Genomic DNA, 21,313 nt, shown 5'->3' with positions numbered 1-21,313 from the left:
GTGTACAGGAAACTATTTAGCTTGTCACTCAGTGTAGAGTTACCCACAGGCAAAAGGAAGAGGAAAGAATGAAGGAAAGAAAAACAAGAGGGAGTGTAAAGTTACCTGTAGGCAGAAGGACAATGAAAGAATGAAGGAATGGAAGACAAAAGAGGATGGAGGAGAGGAAAGGGCAAACACTCGATAGCTGCACAACATGGAGTGAGTGGATGGTGAGTGCCCCCACCTACCACAAAATAATAATAATAATAATAATAACAGATCATCATCTAGGCATTTTTCCCAGATAATGATGGGTTGAGCTACGGTTCAGAAAATTGTACAAAAGTGTGATCAATAAATATCATGTCCAGTGATACCAGCCAAGTAATAATAATAATGAGGGGAGAAGGTAGATGACTTGGAAGGACAGCCAAAGAAAATTTATAAAAGGGCTAAACCTCAGAACATTAAGTAGTTTACAAAATTCCCTTATTATTTGTGTCGTACAGTCAATCAAAAAGTATCGCACACCTGGGGATCGATGACTGTGAAATGAGCAAGTTTTGCAAATGTACACACACTCAAAAAAGTATCGTTACAGGGGGGTCCAATGAGTTTCATACTGAACAATCCAGCTGTCTCGGTAGGGTTGGAGGAAGGCTGTTATCAAACGTTTCATTCATGGTGTCAGTTTGTGTCGTGGAAACGGTGTAACAATACTTTTTTGAGCGTGTACATGAATCTATTAACGTACAGCCTCAAAAGATATACCATCCAATATGTGACAATTTATGTGATTCTGAGTTGTAATAATTACCAAAGACAACATTTGCACTTCTAATTACAGGGTGCCCCGTATATTATAAATCTTCATTCGTGTTTCAGAATGATATGTGTGGTAAGATGACTTGATACTTTTTTGGTTGGCTGTATTTACAGAAGTACATTATCAGCATGTGACAGAAGAGTGCTGATGTCTTTCGTTGGATGGTGTTTACTCCAAAGTTTCCTTTGACGCCTTCTTCTCCTCTATTGACTTCAGCCAACAATTCCAAGCCCGCCATCAACATCTAAAGTTTAGCCTGTTGGGGAGGGTTGGAAGGGGTGAAAACTTTCTAGCACAGTTGCTTGAACTTATATGAAAATACAAAATCCAAACAAATCTTAAAGGCTTCCATTTTCAGCGTCTATACCACAATATTACCAGGTTTTGTTTTACCTAATCTAGATATGCTCAAGGATTAGATGTCTGGCAAAACAAGCGGCAATACTCAAGGTGGCACAGGAATCTTTGTAGTGCTTTGAAGGACCTGACAATATCTCAAATAAATTCATAATGCACCTGGCTATAAACAAAAACCGGCCTTCAACACACAAACCCCTTTAGTCTGATGACATAATTTACATTTCAACCTTGCTACTACCGGATTATTTTACTCAACATCGGTCAGACCACTAGTACTGAAGAAGCTAAAGAAGGCTGTCTAACTATTTGAAAGTCACCTATAAACTGAATGAAACTGTCTGGTAGTGGCAATTATGAAGTACAAAATACATCACAGACCGCAAAGTATAAGCCTACATAATGGTGGCTGGCAGTCCAGTGTGCTCCCAGGTTGGGAGAGTTACGGTACCCTACTGCCCTTCCAAAAGCCAGCTAAGACTAGCATTTTAGGTGGCATGGAAGGCTTCATGGCACCTTTAACTTAGTGCTTTTTATTTGCATATTAAACCTTAGTATTACTGTGTATGTCATTAATATCATTTTAATATTGACATGTTGCAGCTGAGGGACGCCTTCATTTTCATGTGGTAGCACTGGTATGATCAGGTGGCTCCAGTGCCTCGTTATATAAACATCCCTTAATCCCCTCATTACCCAAAAAGCAGCCAAGTGGACTGCAGGAAAAAGGTAATTTCTACCTTCAGTTCACTGTGTTCACATTCAGATAATCCTGGGATTGTAACTAAGCTACTACTACTATTACATAGACCCTTCCAATTATGAGGGTTCCGTTTGTGATTTTCGCCATTACACCAAAATATAAACCCTGCCCTGATCCCTGTTTTGCGGCAAAGAATCTGGTTTACACGGGTAAATCTCAGAAAATGCCCCCCCCCCCCAAAAAAAAGAAGTCTGTTGGGCATTGACAGTCAAAAGTCCAAGGAAGTGACGTAGCAACATGGCCACCAAGAACTCTGGCACACTCTGCATCCTTTTCCCTCTCTCCCTCTGTATAAGGGGAGGGAGGCTCCTCAGCCTTGGAAACACCCATCCCCGACACTCAAGCATTGCTCCATCCCATCAAGGTAACTGACCTCCAGTTATTTACCACTTAGTACACTCTAATTAACCCTTTTTAATGCTCAGTGATGTTGGTTGTAAGTTTTACTACAGTAAATATTATTAGGTATGATCTGGAGGGGGGGGGGAGGTGTCAAAAATTTTCAAGGCCAAAAGAGGGACTTTGGGAAAAAAATTTGAATTTCACCATACCAATTAGCCATTTAACACAGGTTTCTATGGTAAATTAGCATAAATTTGACCTGCCGAAAAATTCAATGATACACTAGCTGCTTAACTGGAAGGGTCACTGTGCAGCTGTGTCTGACCACCTCTCTTCCTATTTCTTCCTTTCCTTCTGGTCACATTTTATTACTCTTCTTTCCACTTCAGGTGGTTCTACATCAGGTGACAAGCCTAATGTTTTCCTGCAACCCAGGAAACCATTTACAATGCTTGGTGGTGACCACTTAACCAAATAATGGGGTGACGTGGAGCCTGTTCTGATGCCCCTGCCAACTGGGTGGAGAGACACATATGCGGTGTCCATTTGGAAACAAAACCATCATACTTTTCCCTGCACCTCACTATTGCAGGGTGCTGTCAACTGCAAGGAAACATCAGTTCACTGCATGGGACAACCATGCAAGGGTGGCTGCTCGCCTATGACTGATGAGTCTGCTCAGCCAGACAGACCAGGTCTGATCAACAACTACTACTACCATTAATAAATTACTACCAGTACCATTACTATTAACTTACTGTCAAAATCATACAAGAGGATATTACTGGTAGGTGTAATGTGCAGAATAAATCACTGAGGAAGAGACATACCGTATGAAATCTCCAAGGTCACTCAGAATATGACTAAGCCTCAACCCCACCAACTCTGCCTCATATCCACTCATAAACCTTTTGTCTTAAATAGTCAAGCTGATGTAGAGATGCTATGCCATTCTGTGTTCTGGGTGTAGCTGAGAAGAGAGTTTATGGGATTTGCAAGGAGGCCATTGCACCCCACTCACTGAAGTTTCTTGCATTAATTAGTTGCAGCTGTCTTGTGAATGCAACGACCAGCCAGTCATTATGGTACATAAGCAGTTCTATCCCCTACTGGCTGAGTGTTTTGTGAATACGTGATGGGGCCAAATAGCATTAAAATGAACTGGTATTTGTCACTCCCCACTGTTAACTCCCTGTAAGCTACTTCTGAAGCCTGGGTGTTGACTAAAACATGCCAAGAAGCATCCTTCAGGTCCACTGCTGTTAGCCAAACCTCTGTGTACAATTGCATAAGGATATCTAGGTGGTCATGTCAAATTTTGTGTACCTGATGGATTAGCAAGGGGGGTAGCGGCACGATCAAGCACTTCCTGGTAGACACTATTATGTCTATCTGATATAAAATCAAAGCTAGTGAGGGACATCCAGGGATCACTCACTGAATGATTTATGCTTCCAGATCTTGATGCAGTCCTGAAGGAATGGTGCTCGTGACTGTGAATTAAGGCATGACTGACAGGGTGGGGTGCTATACTTCCTCCACATCATGCCACATTTAAGCAGTATGAACACCCACTTGTGTCTCTAATGGTGATGCCACCCCAGATGCCATTCCAGTTGCTTGTCACCTGCAGGCTAATTTTCCTTCTTTGTAGCAGGGGTAGACTTTGCAACATCTGCCACACCACAAGGAAAGAGGCTCATTTCAACTTATCCTTTAGCTGCATAGAGATTCCTTTTGGCTTGATATAATAGTTTGCTGGTGGTCAAACTATAACTATGAAATGCAAGGATTAAAAGATGGCTTTTTGCCCTCTAGTACCACATGAATTCTCTCAACTGAACACCATGGCTAGCTAGAATACTAGGGCCAAGTCAAGTGTGGTGGATAAAAAGTCAAAACTAGGCTACTGTATTTCTGTGCACAACACTGTTCAACATCTGAACAACACTGAAATACTTATAGTGTTTTTACATGTGGGGCTATGTACAATGATGGCAATTAGCTCTCATTTTTTATTTACTTATTAATATTTTTCTTACTGCTGTGACCATCATATTACCAACTGCTAGCTATTCTTGACAGGCAGAGATGCAGAAACTAAACAGCTGTAATGAAACCAAGGCATGATCAGCTTAATACAGATTAAATCTAGAACCCCATTATTATCCTTGCACCATACTGTCAATTATCCTTGCCTGTAATAATTTTTTCACAGTATGTAAGGCTTTCTATCATTTTTCTGTTCCTCCTCTTTTTCTCTCCAGCTCTCTTCTCTTTTCCCAAACTTAATCGCTTCTCTCCCTCTTTTCTTTTTTTTTTTCTCCTTCCCTCCCATCTTTTGTCCCCCCTTTTCCTTCAAGTTTCTTCTGTTCTCCATCCATATAATATGCCTAGCCAGACAAGTTAGGCAGACATGTTAAGATTACAGTACCTGTATTCTGACAGCTGAAGGGCTTTTCGGGTACCGGTATGCACTATGCGTTCCAAGGAAGCATGCCCTGACTTCTACGTGCGGGAGCTCCTGACCGTAACACATTTGATGACACTGAGGAGGTTTCTGCACACCATAATGGAGCTTGCTTGTTGAAAGTGCTGCAGTTTTAGCAGTACAACCCTTTGCTTTTAACCTGAAACCAATAAAAGGGGTGTCAATCTGTGGGTAGTAATGATTTCCCTTGTCTAGATTTCACGAACCTCACATTTTCCCTAAGCTGTAAAGCTCTCCACAATTTTGTTTAAAAATGTTCCTCTCATATTTTCCTGTATCTTCAAAGCCCTCCACACTCTCCTAATTCTGGAGTGTTATTACCCTTACAGTTTTCCTGATCTTAGCATTACCCACTTTTCCATGGGTTTAAGAATATTCAGACAATTGGGGTTTGTGGTGCTTCATCCTCACCTTAAAAATAAATAAATAAACAACACAATAAATAAATAATAATAATAATGAGGAACCTGAAACTGGACACTATGGAGTACCACAACACTGAAAAATAAAATAGTACTGTACCTTCCCAGAATAGGCTATCACATGGAGGGCATGGCTAAAAAGAAATATGGTACACTAAAACAGCACTGCATGGAAGTAAAATGGTCACTGTCAATCCCATTACATCCCCTTTGAAGCACGGGGGTTTGAGGCTATGCAACTAGTCCAGAACGTTAAGGGTACAAAACCAAACCAAGCCCCTGGCAGCATTATTTAAAAAAAAAAAAAAAAAAAAAAAAAAAAAAAAAAAAAGGTCGAGTGTAGGCCACAAAGTATTCCAACTCAAGAGCTCTATCACTTGGCCAGCTTATAATTACCATAACCAACTAATACTACAGAGTATGAAACAGGAATATATACAGTACAGCATCACAGCATCCTAACTGGCACACAAATTGCACAAGAAACTATACCGGTAGCCAACATGATTAAATCACATTATGATATGGAAACATCTAGTTACTGATGAAATCAAAAACATTTAAAAAGGCATCACTTTTGAATGGAATCTGTACAGTTTTGCAGAACAAAACATGCATAGCTCACTACTGATTTAACAATTTGGGGTCAGAATTTCAACATACTTCCAAGTGCTTACTGCCACCAAGTACTTAAGATCCGTGATTAATTAAAGTACCTTATTCAACTTTTTTGTTCTTAATTGGTGACCAAATCTAAGATTTTTTCCTATGTTTGTGCCTAGACAGTCTTCTGGTATGTAAAAAAAAAAAAAAAAAAAAAAATCACTCCCTTCAGAGCATCAAGGTCCAAGGCAAAGCTACCACAGACCAAAACATTCAAGAGCAGGAAACCAATACGCCCATGATAGCACTGAACATGGTAGTCAAACCACCAGTTACATGCAAACCTTGTTTTATGACTGGGATGCATTGCAGGAAAACAAACTGGATAACGACTGATCGTTAACTGAGCACACTAAGTCAATGGTTCAGTGGAGGTAGGCTGTTGGAAATAATCAACCATACAGCATAAGAATCAAAGGTTTCCAACTCGCCTAAACTGGTAATTATTTTACTTCACTGGACTTTACTCCAACACCATACTACTGTAATAACTGAAATGAAACTTAACACATTAATCACTTGTCTGGCCGGGATCTGATCCCTGGCCAACGCGCTCCAAGTGAGCGCATGTTACCACTGAGCCGAACAGAGGATCCCCCCTTGTCTACGGGCAATTCAGGCATTTATAGACCCCATTACATTCCTCTTTTCTCCACTTGGCGATTAACTTGGTGAGTTTTGAACACACATAGTAGTGTAGCATCAGAGGCAACCACTAGCGATGCTGCAGACCACACTGAACTGCTCATCCCCAGGATGTAAGGACAAGGACACAATCAGCTAACCAAGGAACACCACCAAATTGCCAACCAAGCCTCGCCCCACATCCCAGTTGCTACCAACCAATGTAATAAATGAAATGAAACTTAGCAAATTAATCACTAGGCTGGCCGAGATTTGATCCCTGGCCAATGCGCTCCAAGTGCACGCAAGTTACCACTGCATCAAACAAAGGATCTCTTCTTCTTTAAGGGCAGAATAGGCATTTATAGACCCCATTACACTCCTGTTCAATCAATGATATTGACAAACTTTGCAGTGACTATTTAAAGGCCATCTAGGAATATGTAAATGACAGTAGGCTTGCATGTTGGTGACCGCTGAGGCTTCGTTGATCATGGCAATCATATAAGGAAAAATGGTGACTGTACATAAAAAAATAAAAAGCTAAAATCTCTTCACGTGATCGTAGCAATCATTAAAGGTGAAAATAGCCCCATAGCTACATTAAAAAAAAAAAAAAAAAAAAGACCTAACATCTAAGACTGTACAGTAAAAGCAAATGATCATTTAATGGTTAATCATAGAAGACGATTTGTCTACCTTCAAACATAATATGCAACAGCAACAACCCATTCCAGCCTGACAGCTCTATCACCAGACCAACAAGTGTGGTATGGCAACAAAAATGTGCCTGAATATGTGGACAAACAACAGTGATGGTATCCAATCAACACTACTGTATTTCACTTTAATGATTCCATTTTTTTTCTTTATACCCTTGTCCAGTCAACAATATCAATATTTTGCTTTATCATTAGCTCATGGGCAAAAACATAATTAAAGGCAGTAATTTCTTAGATATGAGGTGAATATAAGCAAGTGATAATGTATTAAAAAAAAAAAAAAAAAAAAAAAAAAAAAAAAAAAAAATCGGCAAAAGAGGGGATAAATGTGGGAGCAGTTTGGTTAGGTTATTTATTATTACAGTATCTGAAGTGTTCCCCCCTGAATGTCTTTTTCTTTATGTTTTATGTCCTATATTTATAATGGCAGTATGTGGTGTTTCAGGAGGCTACTAATTATATTTAATGTAAGGCTGGTTTTCGCCTTGGGTTAGGTAAAAGAATGGGAAAATTAACTGTCCTTACATACAACCAACAAGTCTGGGTACGGTACCAGGTACTTTGTTTTGCCTACTGACATACCATACATGTATCTCACACTGCACATTTACTCTCTATACAGTATGGTTTCAAAATAACATAATGTCCAATAAAATATTACCTGAGAGAGTTGGCTATAGGTACTGTTCTGGTTCACGCAATGTGACATGACACCACGTTCAAACACAAAGTGAAGTATTGTGGTGTAAATTTGTAATATCCAATTATGTGACAGACTAATATATATGTATGTCACATTACTTCAAGCAAAAGAATATGGCATCCTACATATCCTGAACTAAACATCATCTCAGGTAATATATCTGTAATTTTACTGCTGTTAATATTAAAGTTGGTGTTCATCATCCACTCACACAAAGTACAACTATCTTCAGGTGAGCATACAATGTGTGACAGGCCGAATGGTTTCTTGTAACGACATAACCAAATACTAGTGGTCCTCCCCTAACACGGTTTGCTCTTGTACGATATTGCTCTAACGCGGCAAGATTTTGCGGAAGGAAATAAACATTCTAACACAGGCACTGTTAGCATAATGCGGTAATTTGAACCGAGCGGGCTGTGACAGTGGTCTACAGCAAGAGGATATCCAGTGACTGCAGGATGAAGAAGATGGAGGACCTAAGTTATAAAGTGATGTTTGGAGTGTTGGTAGTGAAATAGACTTGGATGGATTTTAGTGTGTGTTCTCCCCCTCTACCACATCAGCTGTGACGTGTGTCTGCTCTTCTCCTCACATAAGGTACAGTACAATACATAAAGAGGTCCTGTATTGATCTAATGTATTTTTTATAACCATATAAATGCTTTTAGGAGGTTTAAATTGGGGGGAATAAAAAAAATTTGCACCGGAAGGGGGTAAAAAGTGGACTTTGGGCAAGGGTGCGGAAGGAAATAGGGGTTTTAAGGGTCCCTCTAACGCGATGTCGGTGTGGAAGAAAATACCCGCGTTAGGGAAGGGCCCCCTGTACTGTAGATGCCTCGATGTTCACGTAGTTAACCCACTCCTGGTTGCATTTTTTTTTCTTCAGGTACACTCAGTCATCCAATCATACTGGCAACATCTGATCGAGTGCCTAGAGAAAAGACCCGGCAACATCGCACCATCCTCATCCTCCCAAGCAAAATAAGGTATTATGGTAGGTTAACCCCTTAACCGCGGGGCGTCACTTTCGTGACGCTTGGGAGCAAGGGATCATACCGCGGGGCGTCGCTTTTGTGATTCTGTGTTATTTTGAATTCACCCGGGCTTTCCAGTGGGGGCTTGTATCATCTATCAGTACTGACAATGTCCAACACTAGTCAGCACTCCTAATCTCATCTGTACTCCCATCCATTGTTGACAATTTAGCCATTTCTCCCCGTTCTTGACTCCCCTCCCTACCCCCCCTCCATTACCCTATGCTCTCGCCTGCCCGGCCATGCTACGCTAAGTAAATCTTCCCTGGAATTTTTCACTGATTTCATCCATTGAAATAAGCCCTATGTCGTATTCTTATACCAAATAATATATACAAGTAAGAAATCAGGTAAGTGAGAGTGCCATACACCTGGAATTGGCTAATTATCACCTGACAACACCTCACGTGCACTCGTTCGCTAATTTTCGCTGTTTTTTTCCCCTTGAAATATGCCGTATAATCTATTTTCGTAATAAATATACATGTAAGGAGAGAAGGGAGAAGCCTAAATGATATTTACATTCACCTGGAACTACCTAATTTATAATGTATTGTCTAGATTTCCTGCCAATCATATCAGTGCTACACAAAGCTGTTTCAAGATTTAACATTGGTAGCTCTGATTATATATCTCCTAAGTAGGCCTCTAATCTATTTTCGTAATAAATATACATGTAAGGAGGGAAGGGAGAATATTTACATTCACCTGGAACTACCAGATTTATAATGTATTGTCTAGATTTCCTGCCAATCATATCAGTGCTAGACTTAGCTGTTTCAAGAAGTAATATTGGTAACTCTGAATAACCCCTAAAGCAGGCCTCTAGGCTGCCCCTGCGTTATCAGTGTACTCTCATCTTCCGAAGTGAGAGGATGTACGTTTCATCTTGCTGACTTCAAGGCCTTTTTTTCACCCCCATGCAAATGGCTCTGTGACCTTTACCCCCTACTAAACCTCGTGTGGAAAGAGGTAAAGGGCTGACAATTGATAAAAGAGTGACTATGATCTTTCTATTGAGTAAAACAGTGCAAGTGGAATTGTAAATAATGTGTAAATAATGTGTAAACAGCAAGTGAAAGTAATGAATGTAAATATACGTGAACAATGGAAAATAGTTTTATAAGTTATTTCAAGTGACAGTGCACAACACAGTGTAAATAAAATAGAAATGTAAATAACGTAAATAAAATAGAGAACGTAAATAGAAATGTAAATGAGTAGTATTATAAGATTACGAGTATATACCCTAGGAGTAATGAAAGTGAAAGTTTCACTCTAGCATGTCTGAATGCTATGAGTTATGAGAGTGAAGATGAAAGTGACATTCACTCTCAATGCCAGTATACAGGACGAGAAAGTGAATGCTACGTATTTTACTGAAAGAAATTGAATCCCTACAGTGACAATAAACTAATACTACTGAAGGAAACTTATGGATAAAGACTGTAGATATATATAAGTGTTATATAGTAATAGAAATATAAAGTGTGAGGGGTTTTATGAATAATAAATGACAGGCTACCATGAGCGAACTAGTGCCAGTGCGACGATCAGACGCGCTCGTAATTTCCATTGCTTTCACAGTGTTTTTTTTTTTTTTAGTATGGATCCCAAACTACTTGAAAATTGTAGAATAGTGTTTATAGTGTTTGTATCTGGCTGTGGTAATCATATTACGGGTTGACGGGAAGTGTAAAGTGGAGACTTCGTTACCCTACTTCAGAGGTCTCCACAAGTCCTACGGTAACCGACGAAGGCTCAACAATCATTCCAGGAGAAAGCTGAAGGTATGTGCCATAAGCATATGTAATTTTATTATTCTAGGACTAATAACTGATTTTTGGCAAATATTTTTTGAGAGTCTGTCGGAGCCCAAATAACCCCGCGGCACACGCAAGTTATTGGTAAACAAGCCCGCGGTGTAGGGGTTAACATTAGATTAGGCCCAAGTTTGTTAGGTATGGGTGGGGTTAGTGCAAAACATGGCTTTTCTGATTATACTGTATTACGGTGTGATTAGCCAAATTCTTCCACCTACTACCAAGCAAAAGTGCAACACTGCTGAATCATTTCTCGCTAAACTCGCTCTGACGGTATCTACATGACTGGATAACTACGTGTACCCTAAGAAAAAGAAAGTGCCTCCTGAACATGGCTCTGAAGGGTTTTCATCTGGGATATGGTTACAGTTTACAGTTAATGTACGCTTTAAGCAGCATAAAGACTTTACCAATTCAATTCACATTCCTCCAGTTTGTCTTCAGTATTTTTCTATTATCGGGGTGGTAAATGACCTTTTCCTGTAAAATTTCTTCCTGTTATCTCTTCATTACGTCATACCTACGACTGTTTCCTGGATAATGGAAGAAACTTACTAAAATGTACTCAATGGTGGATTTCATTACCCATTTCCCAACTGCAGGTTGGGTTTGGTTAGGTTAAATTATTAGGTACAGTTACACTTGGTTAAAACTGTTTGGTTAGGATTGCCCCTTCTGCCATTTTGCTGAAGAATCAAATAAGAGTTAACAAACCAGAACACAGCTACTGTAAAAACAACAGGGTACCGATAACAGATTTAACAAGAAACGTTTATTTACCACCCCAGCAATAATCAGAAAATTATATCAGACTCTCAGGAAAAAGAACTGATTTGGTACTGTGGGGTGTTTCCACTGCTTAAAGTGTATACTACCGAGTTGACTACTGTACTCATAAACCGGTAATGCTTCTCAGCTGCCAGTGACAAGTTTCTTGCCTTGCATGATGGGATTAACTCGACTAGCCATGGGTCCCTATGCTCCTTAAGGGGTAATAGGAGTACGGTGGATTTGATGACAGACAGAATATTTACCGTAGTACTCATATGTGAGCAATGCTCATTGATAATACAAGTTAGTACAATGCGGCATGATGTCAACTAAGATTAGTAAAAGGAAATCCCCATATTCAGTGATTGTAAGGGGCATAAAGTAAAGCATCCACACCATGGGCAAATCTTGGAATCCCCTCCAATGTTCTCTCCACTGATATGGGCAAGATAGCTTACATATATAGTATAAAATTAGGGTCCGGTAAATTTGCATTTTTGGACAGTCAAGTTTTTCTGATATTTCAAACCTAATCTACCGGTAACCTTACCCAACTACGATAACCTAATTAAACTAACCAAACTGATCAAACCTAACTACCCTAACAGATAACCTAACTAACCTAACCTGCCTAAATGACGGGTGTGACTGTTCAAAACTGCAATAATACCTAAGGTCCTTCATAGGGGTTCAAAGAATCACATGAATCACGAAAAAAATAATACTTTTAGCTATACATTATACTCAAAGATGTTTGCTTTACTTTATCATAAACAGGTGTTAATATACATGGGTTGTGTTTGCTCTAGTTTAACAGAGGTCATACTCACATTAAGCACGTCACAAGCTGATGCAAACACACACCACCACCACCGAATCCTCCCGTCCTCCGTGTTGACACCAGGGCTCTCACAACAGTTGATATGAAAATCCCTAGGTTTGGTGCAAAAAATCCCCAGATTGGACAAAAAATCCCCAAATATAAAATACCAATATAAATGTACTTACACATAGAAAAATACTATTTTATGAAATAATAAAACAATTTTTTTAATACACATGAGGTATATTTTTTTCAGTATCAAGCATCAGTTACGTAAATTTAATCAATGAACCAATGAAGAGTATAAATTATAGCTCTGCTTTGGTTACAGGAGACAGTCTGCAAATTGATAAAAATAAATTCAAAAAGCCCTCACTCAGTATTGTTTTACCAAAGTGAAACCTCTGGGTCTAGGAACTTGCAGAATAGGCCTACTAAAATGAAATTAAATCCTATTTCTGACTAGACGGCTGAAAGATAAAAATGAAGAAAAGCATGAGAGTTAAAATAAAGGCAGCAGAAGTAAAGAATGAATGGAGAGGTGAAGAAGAAAGATGGATACAAAAAAGTAGGAAGATAGGAGTAAGAGAAGAAAAAGAGTAAGGGAACAGAGTAAAAAGAAAGACATAGATATAAATAGCTGAAGGAGATATGAAGGAAGAAAACACTAATAAATGGGCTGCATAGATATAAATTAATGAAGAGAAGAAAGGGGGGAATGAAGGCGAGAAGTAAGTATACAGACTATTATCATCATAGTGTAAGAACAGAAGAAATAAGGAAGCTGGAGAAGACCAATTGCTTCACACAAGGCAGGAATGTAAATGAGAGGAAATTATGGCTAACTGAATGGGCGAGAAAGATAAGGGAGAGGGAATAAAGATATAAAGAGAGAGAGAGAGAGAGAGAGGAATGATTGAAGGAAGGGGATCAGTTATGGAGAACAAGTTGAAAAAGGCTGGTTTACTTTCACTCCATATGACTAAAAGAATCACAGTTTCTCAGATAAATCAGGTACAACCCAGGAACGTATTACACGTTTTCCACGTTATGTCATGACATTCTGTTGTCATAAACTTCATATACAACCCTTATTTATATGTATGGGGGTCTGCTAAGAAGTAACATTTAATGTTAGGGCTAAAAACTCAAATAATTTTTCAGTACTTACTCAGGGTGTGTGAAAAAGCTTGCAACATGGCGGCCTATAAACAAACTTGAAATGCTAGCTCGTGATTGGTTGAAACTGTAATACGTCTGACCAATTAAAACTTCCAAAATAGAGAAATGTTCACAAACAGCTGACCACAAAGAAAATACTATTTTGGCAATATTTACAAGCTATTTACCCTTTTCACCCATTACTGAGGGCATTCTATGTCAGTTATAACACATAATAAGCAAAAATCCCCAAATAATCACTAAATATGACCAAAAATCACCAAAAAATCCCTAAAAATACAAAATCCCTAAATTTGTCACTAAATGTACTGAAAAGTTCCAATCTAGGGACAAAATCCCTAAAAGTGAGAGCGCTGGTTGACACGTCTCATAGGACGCTTCGAATTCAAGACCTCTGATGCAGGATTGCAGACTGTCCTCATATTTCTGTTATAATAATAAAGTACATTACATACTATAAAAAAAAATTAAAAACCTGTGAAATTTTATCATACTACAGCTGACTCTCGAGTTAAAAAAAAAAATCATCAAACACTGTTTGTTATGACTGAGTTTATTTTGATAAGAAATTTTACCACATAACTTTTGTGATTTCTGAAGCAATAATATATATATATTTTTTTCACAAATATAATCTGCACCAGTTTAGGCAGTGTTGCAAAAAGGCAGAGGAATACTATTTTACTGTGTTGTCAGGGGTCAAATTTTCTAACGGCCTTGCCACTGTGCAACTTTGTTACTATTTATTTCTTCATTTTTACAAACGACTCCAGTACGTGCACTGAGAAAATCAGATTACTTAAATGTGCACTGAGAAAATCATATTACTTAAATCTGGATCATGAATGTTATCAAATAAGGAAAACACGCTGGATGAATGGATGATTAGGGAATCGACTTTACTTTGACAGTTCCCATAAGAACAACTAATTTCATACTTGGAGAAGAGAGCTATAAAAACCACTGCAACTCCCATATAGCTCCATTTCACCAATAACCCTTGAGTCATTGGTGTGCTCGCAGTTTCTCTTGCGATACATTCATTTTCAAAAAGCTAAAGGTCCCAAGTTGTCTTTCTAAGATTTATCTCTCCTATAGAGGGAACCGGGCCATACATTAGCCCGGCCCAACTTGTCAAAATGTGTTCCTGAATTTTTGCAAAGCTTAACCACATCAAAATGGCAGGAACGTGCAAAACAAAACCGTATGAAAAAGATCAACCCAAACAGCGGGAGCAGATTTTGTCGGAATGGGAGCGTAACGATACCCCCCCCCCCTCCAATTCCATAACCTCATCGCCCCCCCCCCCCCGAACAGCCAGAAAACCAAGTCCAGGTACCAATAACTGATTTGCCTCTCTCCACTGCTGAATTGCAATGATGTTTTAATAAACTGTCGCCCACTGCCACCATCCACCACAACAGTAAAATAGTAACAATGTTTGCACTGCAGCTCGTACTTCGGCGCGCAGAATTTACGGATCTCATTCTGCTGACTACCACCACATTACTCACCACAACAGTACCACCAACCACCCTACCTTCTTCGACAGAACGCTCTCTTGCCGTGGCGATGAAGCTCATGCATCCCAGTGATACAGTGGAACTATAGTCAGGCGCAACCATACTAAGCGGGTCCACTGTTAGGGATCAGACAAAAAGTGTTCCTATCCCACTGCTCCTTACTCTAGTCACTAATTTACATATAGGGCCTACAGTACAGTATATTCACCTTGACTTGATGGAAATTTTGGTCTTTTTCCGGCTTATTTCTTGTAGCTCAGTGTCATAATCCAATAGAATGGATCTACATTTTTCCGTAGCATCCCATCGTGACTAGAGTTATATTCTAGTGACCTAGTGATTCTCAAAGTATGGGTCGCGACCCAAAGGTGGGTCGCGAGAGGAATTTTGATGGGTCGCAGGGACATAGAATAAGCCTAATGCTTTCAGTGTAGACCTATTATATTGAAATTGTAATTATCCTTATTACACTATTAGCATATTCATAATAACTACGATAGGCAAAATACCGGTTTCTCTCTCTCTCTCTCTCTCGGATTTTTTTACCCTGTGGGTCGCGAAATCTTGAAATATTCCAAATAGGGTCACCCACTAAAAAGTTTGAGAACCGCTTTTCTAGTCAGTCTCTCGCGGTATCTCAGCACTGAATTTCTGATAAAGAGACTGCAGTAGTGGTGGCTTTTGGGATGGGCAAATCGGTCAACTGCACAGGGCCCCCCAGTTTGGCTAGTATCAATATAGCTGAAAAATATTTTAATACGAGTTTAGTTTTCATTCTTTCACTTAACATCACAGTTACGCAAAAGTATTTCACAACCTGGGATGTTCTGCTGAAAAGCTATCGGTATTTTAATGTCATTCTCGATGCAAACTATGATATCAATATGATACATATTAACATACAACAGTATGCCAAGTGTATCGGTAATAAGCTAAATAAATCACCTAGTAAGAGGTGCTACAAATACGGGTCTATTTTGTCGAAAGGACACTCCGAGCTGAAGAAAATCGTCTGGTGGCGTCATGAATAAAATGACTGAAATTTGTCCTAGACTGAGCTTTACCCTTTAACCCAGTGATGCCATTTTTAGTTTATCCTTAATATGGTTGGTTTGGTGTCCCCTGATATAACTGTGTCACTTCCTTAACATTATTACTAAAGCCCGTATTCTCGTCCCTTCCTCTTCCTTATCGATTTTTTTTTTCTTTGTGCTTATTACACTGTGCCGTCCTCTTGTGCGTTACTTACATCACTCAAAAATCGCCACACACTGCATAATCAGCGTACAAAATGATATTAGTCAGTCGTATACCAATATAAATCGGTAAAGAAGAGGTGTTAGTATGCTCCCTAATCGCACGAGAATACAACCCAGAGTCGTGACTGAATGAAATTCGATACATTCAAGTCTTGGTTACGTGATTGGAATGAAGTCTCCTTGGTTACTAGACAAATCAACCCTTCAGTCTGATCGCACTTGGCCATCAACTGGATACAGCTCATTTCGTCACCACATTTTTACCCATGTTCGTCACCCCGATCTCACCCATTTCGCCACCATGTTCTGCCTGTTTCATCACAAAGATCCTCCTTGTTTCGTCTCTCTCTCTCTCTCTCTCTCTCAATAAGAATCACTTAAAACATGGGCTATACCTTGAGGAATTCATAAACACACAGGCACGAGCACACAGACACACACGCAAACACGAACACATACATACACACACGCGCGCGCGTGCACATACACACAAACACGCACGCAACCACGTACGAAGACACACGCAGGCGCTCACACACACACACACACACACACACGCACGCAACCACGTACGAAGACACACACGCAGGCACTCACACACACACACACACACACACGTACGCACGCAAGCACACACACACACACACACACACACACACACGCACGCACGTGCGCACACACATACACGCGCACGTGCACACACACACACACACACGCAAGCACGCACGAACACACACTCACCCACACAAACACACATGCACGAACACACAAATGCGAACAAACATACACACACACACACACACACACACACACGCATGCATGCATGCACGCACGCACACACACACGCACACACACACACAAATGTGAACACACACACACACACACACACACACACATACACGCACGCACGAAACAATTAAGTAACCCATGATAGTGGTCAGGATGTCGTCCTGATGGGGATGAACTATCGAACAATGGTTCTCATATGACGGCACAGTAACATGTCACAATTTACTAAACAACGATTTTAAAAGAACCATATTAATATCAATGATGAAAGTGACTCACATATAACAAAAATATTGAGTTGGTGTTAACATGAATAAATAAAATCATACTTACCTCATCTCCGCCGTCGGCAAGCACGTCCTCCACCCCTCAAGCCCACCTGGTAACTGAGAGGAGTCAAGGACTGCTTCGGGATTCAGGGATTCATACGCTTCGAGGAGGGTGAACTTGGCAGTGAAGATTTCGAACGACTTCACACGTCTGCCCGTAATATTACTGATCCTTTTGTTGAAGATAGATTCTGTAAGCAAACAAAAAATTCCGTTGTAGTTTAGGCTGCGTTGTATCAGGAAATTATGTATTCTAGGCCAGAAATTTAATCCTGATAGTCTTTAGAACATTTTTGGCGGTCTAGGCTTCTCCCGCGCGATATACAATTGTCTAAGCAAGAAAATTAGGTATTTCCGAGTTAAATGTTCGAATATGGAGGGTGAACTGAACTGTGGGGCTTTTCGAATGGGGAGAGAGAGAGAGAGAGAGAGAGAGAGAGAGAGAGAGAGAGAGACCAGATGGCCTGTGTGTTTGTGTGCCGAGTGCCACTGCCCCACTCTGCCCTAACCCGTCTTGCCCTACCTATCCTGCCCTCTCTTTCCCCTCTTACCCTACCCCTGCCCTGCTTTACCCTATCCAGCCTGCCTTTCCTTATCCTGTCTTGCCCTGGTTTACCCTACCCTGACCTGGCCTGCACTAATCCGTCTTGTCTTGCCCTGCGCTACCCTGCTTACTTTGCCGTGTCTTGCCCTGTCCTCTTCTGCTCCAACCACCAAGCCCTGCTTTGAGCGACCCCCCCCTACACCTGGGTACTTCCCTAAAGCGGAATGAGATACTGACACCGGTTTTACTCGCAATACTGTACACACACACACAGAATATATATATATATATATATATATATATATATATATATATATATATATAGATAGATAGATAGATATAAAGGAGTGTTCCTCCTGAAGCTTAGTAACTCCCTTCCGTTCCCTCTCCCCCACCTCCCTCACTGCATGCTTATTGCCTGTCTCTTCCGGCGCACATACCTCCTTCCCCTCCACCTTTCCTCTGGCACCGGTATACTCACAGTGTCTTTCCCACCTCGCAACACCTGCCCATCCTCACCACACACCTCCTTCCCATACCTCACCGCCTTTCTTACCTCCTTCCTCCACCTCACCGCCTCTCTTACCTTCTTCCCCACCTCACCCCCCTCCATGCCTCATTCCGCTACCTCAAAACACACCACCTCCTTCTCCCCTAGTGCACCTTGATACACACTCAGTCCTCCTCCTTGGCGCCTGTGGTCACCACCTCTGTGCCAAAACACCAGTTTGAATTTCATAGGTCCTATATTTAAACTGGGAACTTGAGGGACCCTTATATAAATTTGGAACTTCAGAGGTCCTACAGCATATATATAAAACTGGAACTTCAGATGCCCTATATATATACTTGAAACTTAGAGGCCCTATACTTAAATCTGAATCTCCAGGCGTGTTTATATAAATCATCCTAAACTTATGTGGGCTATAAGGCTGTATATACGTCCGTCCTCACTCACACAATTACCAATACTTCAGTAAAAAAAAAAAAAATGCATAACAAAGTGACAAAAGACGAAAAATAAGCAAACCAATCTGTTGTAAAAGTTCATTGTTCTGGAGATTCAAAAAATAAAATCTTAATATTTCTTAGCTGTTATGGAGACTTCGTTATTGTGTAAACTGACTGTGATCCATGATAACTAATTTCCAGAAAAACAGAGAAAAGAGATGCAAAAATAATGCAGTTTGAGGTGGGAGAACGACTGCGAGGGAGCGATCTGTAAATAATCCGGTGTTGATCTTTGACTTCTGTGCCAACGGATCAGAAAATATCTCACTCGAGTCGTGGCCACTTCAGCCGCCTCAGTGATGAGATCTGCCCTTGGTGCTTGTTAATCCACACAAATTAATTCTGTAGTCATTAGTGAACTGTGATATACATATATATACATTTTAAGTGCTGTGCTCAACCCCATCACTGCTATTGTGCTCTTAGAAACTGAGTAGTTTTGACTGAAAACAGCCAAATTAAACTAAGAAAACAAAAGTGATCGACTTGAAAAAGTTACTGAATCCCGCATCTAACCCCTCCATTTCGAAAACTAAATTCGAATGAAATGGAGACAGTAAAAAAAGAAAATAAGTCTATGAACTGAAGCAGTAATGAGAAATAAGAAATATGGTAACAAGAAATGAAGAAAAAAATATTAATAAGTTCTAAATGCTGTGAAAAACTATTGGAAATTCATCAGTAAATCACTGAACACTCAAGAAGAAAGCAGAGTGGAAGGAATAAGGAATAATGAAGAATTAGCACCAAGCCACATTATCGCTCTATGGCGCTGTAGGAGTAGAGGGAAAATAAAGCTGGAAGAAACACGGAAATATCGAGAGACAGGTTGGACAGAAGAGCAGAAGAGGATAATAAGGAGAAAACTGGAGACAAAAAGGCCCCATTTCGTCGCCTCTTACGACAAGCAGGAGTACTGGGGAAGAAATATTTCCCCTCCTCCCCAGGGCTGACCTAAGAAGAAAATCGTCCAACAACTCCGTCATACTGAAAACTTCCCACGCTTCTGTCTCTTTCCCAACTTCTATTTTCCTTTCTTTCTTTAGCACCATTTTCGCCCTCTTTATCATTCTTTTTCTCTATTATTATTATCATCTGCTCTTTTTTTTTTTTTTAGCATCCCTTTCCCCTTTATTGGCATTCTTTTCCTTTTTATATTAACTCTTCCCGAATCACTCTTCTTCTCTCTTTTTTCCTATTTTTCTCCTTTCTTCAGCACTCCTATTCTCTTGTCTCATTTCTCGCCGGACACACACACACACACACACACACACACACACCAACCACCCTCTCTTCCCCTTGTCATCACACACTCACAAACACTGCCTTCAATATCCGCCTTCACTAACCTCCCTTTTCTAGGTACACACACACACACACACACACACACACACAAACTCATTACACACCAACCACATACACATCATCATCATCAGTCTCGGTAAGCCCACAGCAGAACACAGATACCTCTCATCTTTCTCCACTCTGACCTATTAGTTGTTACCCTGTTCCATCCAATCCCAGCAAATCTTCAAAACTCATCTCGGGTTCTCTGTCTACCCCTTCCTCTCACTCCCAGTTTTCAATTTTCACCTACACGATTCCCTCCTCCCCCAGTCCGATTTTTTTTTTTTAATCGGTCTCTATCGTTCTCTTTTTACCTGCATTCAATTTTCATCTCCACGATTTCTCTCTCCCCCCCTTCCCACACCTGAATTTTCAAATAATCAACATTTCATTTTCCAGGCATCACAAACGAGGCATTTCCGTGCCATTCTCTTCACTCTAGTCTCTCTCTCTCTCTCTCTCTCTCTCTCTCTCTCGGTACATAAAGGAAACACAATTTCCTCTTTTCCTACCCTGACGAAGATCCCTAACCCCTTTCTACTTAGCTGAAGGCTAAGTGTAGTCAGACTGGAGGCTGGATTTGACTAGTGACCAAGGAGACTCATCCCTACCGCATATCTAAGGGTCATCTAGTTGTGGGAGTGGCCCAGTTCCCTCAGATGAAAACAAACTAAATGTAGATTTCCATCTGTCAGTTTTTTTTTTTTTTTTCCCAATATATGACATTTTTTACTGTAACTGGATGATGTAAACTGAGGAAAACTGGAAAATTCGCTGCATAGATAGCAATGAAAATCCAAATGGCGTATTTTGCTGTAATTACTGGTAGGCTTTAGAACAAAATAATAATAACAACAATAATAATAATAATAATAATAATAACAGCAATCCTACCTACTCACTTACCTACCTGTCTATCTATCTATCTAGGCCTATCGACCATCCCCTCTATCTACCTTCCCCCCTTCCCCACAACCACA

The 21,313-nt window shown here is 40.2% G+C and overlaps 1 protein-coding gene across 1 annotated transcript; it reads right to left on the bottom strand.

Moving 5' to 3' along the window:
• Positions 1-1,039: 1,039 nt before the first annotated feature.
• Positions 1,040-19,111, bottom strand: LOC145396581 (uncharacterized). The gene is made up of 5 exons (XM_080269956.1): positions 19,102-19,111; positions 17,436-17,622; positions 12,357-12,434; positions 4,705-4,900; positions 1,040-1,064 (listed from the first exon to the last, which is right to left on the bottom strand). The coding sequence occupies exons 1-5, from the start codon at positions 19,109-19,111 to the stop codon at positions 1,053-1,055; spliced, it is 483 nt and encodes a 160-aa protein (XP_080126082.1). The 3' UTR covers positions 1,040-1,052.
• Positions 19,112-21,313: the final 2,202 nt, after the last annotated feature.

The sequence above is a fragment of the Coenobita brevimanus genome, chromosome 38 (assembly GCF_032717465.1).
Source record: "Coenobita brevimanus isolate Jiangsu-jjx chromosome 38, ASM3271746v2, whole genome shotgun sequence".
Classification (NCBI taxonomy): Eukaryota; Metazoa; Arthropoda; class Malacostraca; order Decapoda; family Coenobitidae; genus Coenobita; species Coenobita brevimanus.
Note: the sequence above shows the minus strand (reverse complement) of the source record. Positions and strands in the feature narration are given on the sequence as shown.

Bases quoted from the DNA above. Each gene is read 5' to 3' on its own strand.
- LOC145396581 (XM_080269956.1), bottom strand. The intron at 12,435-17,435 runs GTAAGTATGATT...AACTGTTGTGAG, and splicing joins TTGCCGACGGCGGAGATGAG to AGCCCTGGTGTCAACACGGA. The intron at 4,901-12,356 runs GTGAGTATGACC...TATTGGTTTCAG, and splicing joins CAGCTTGTGACGTGCTTAAT to GTTAAAAGCAAAGGGTTGTA.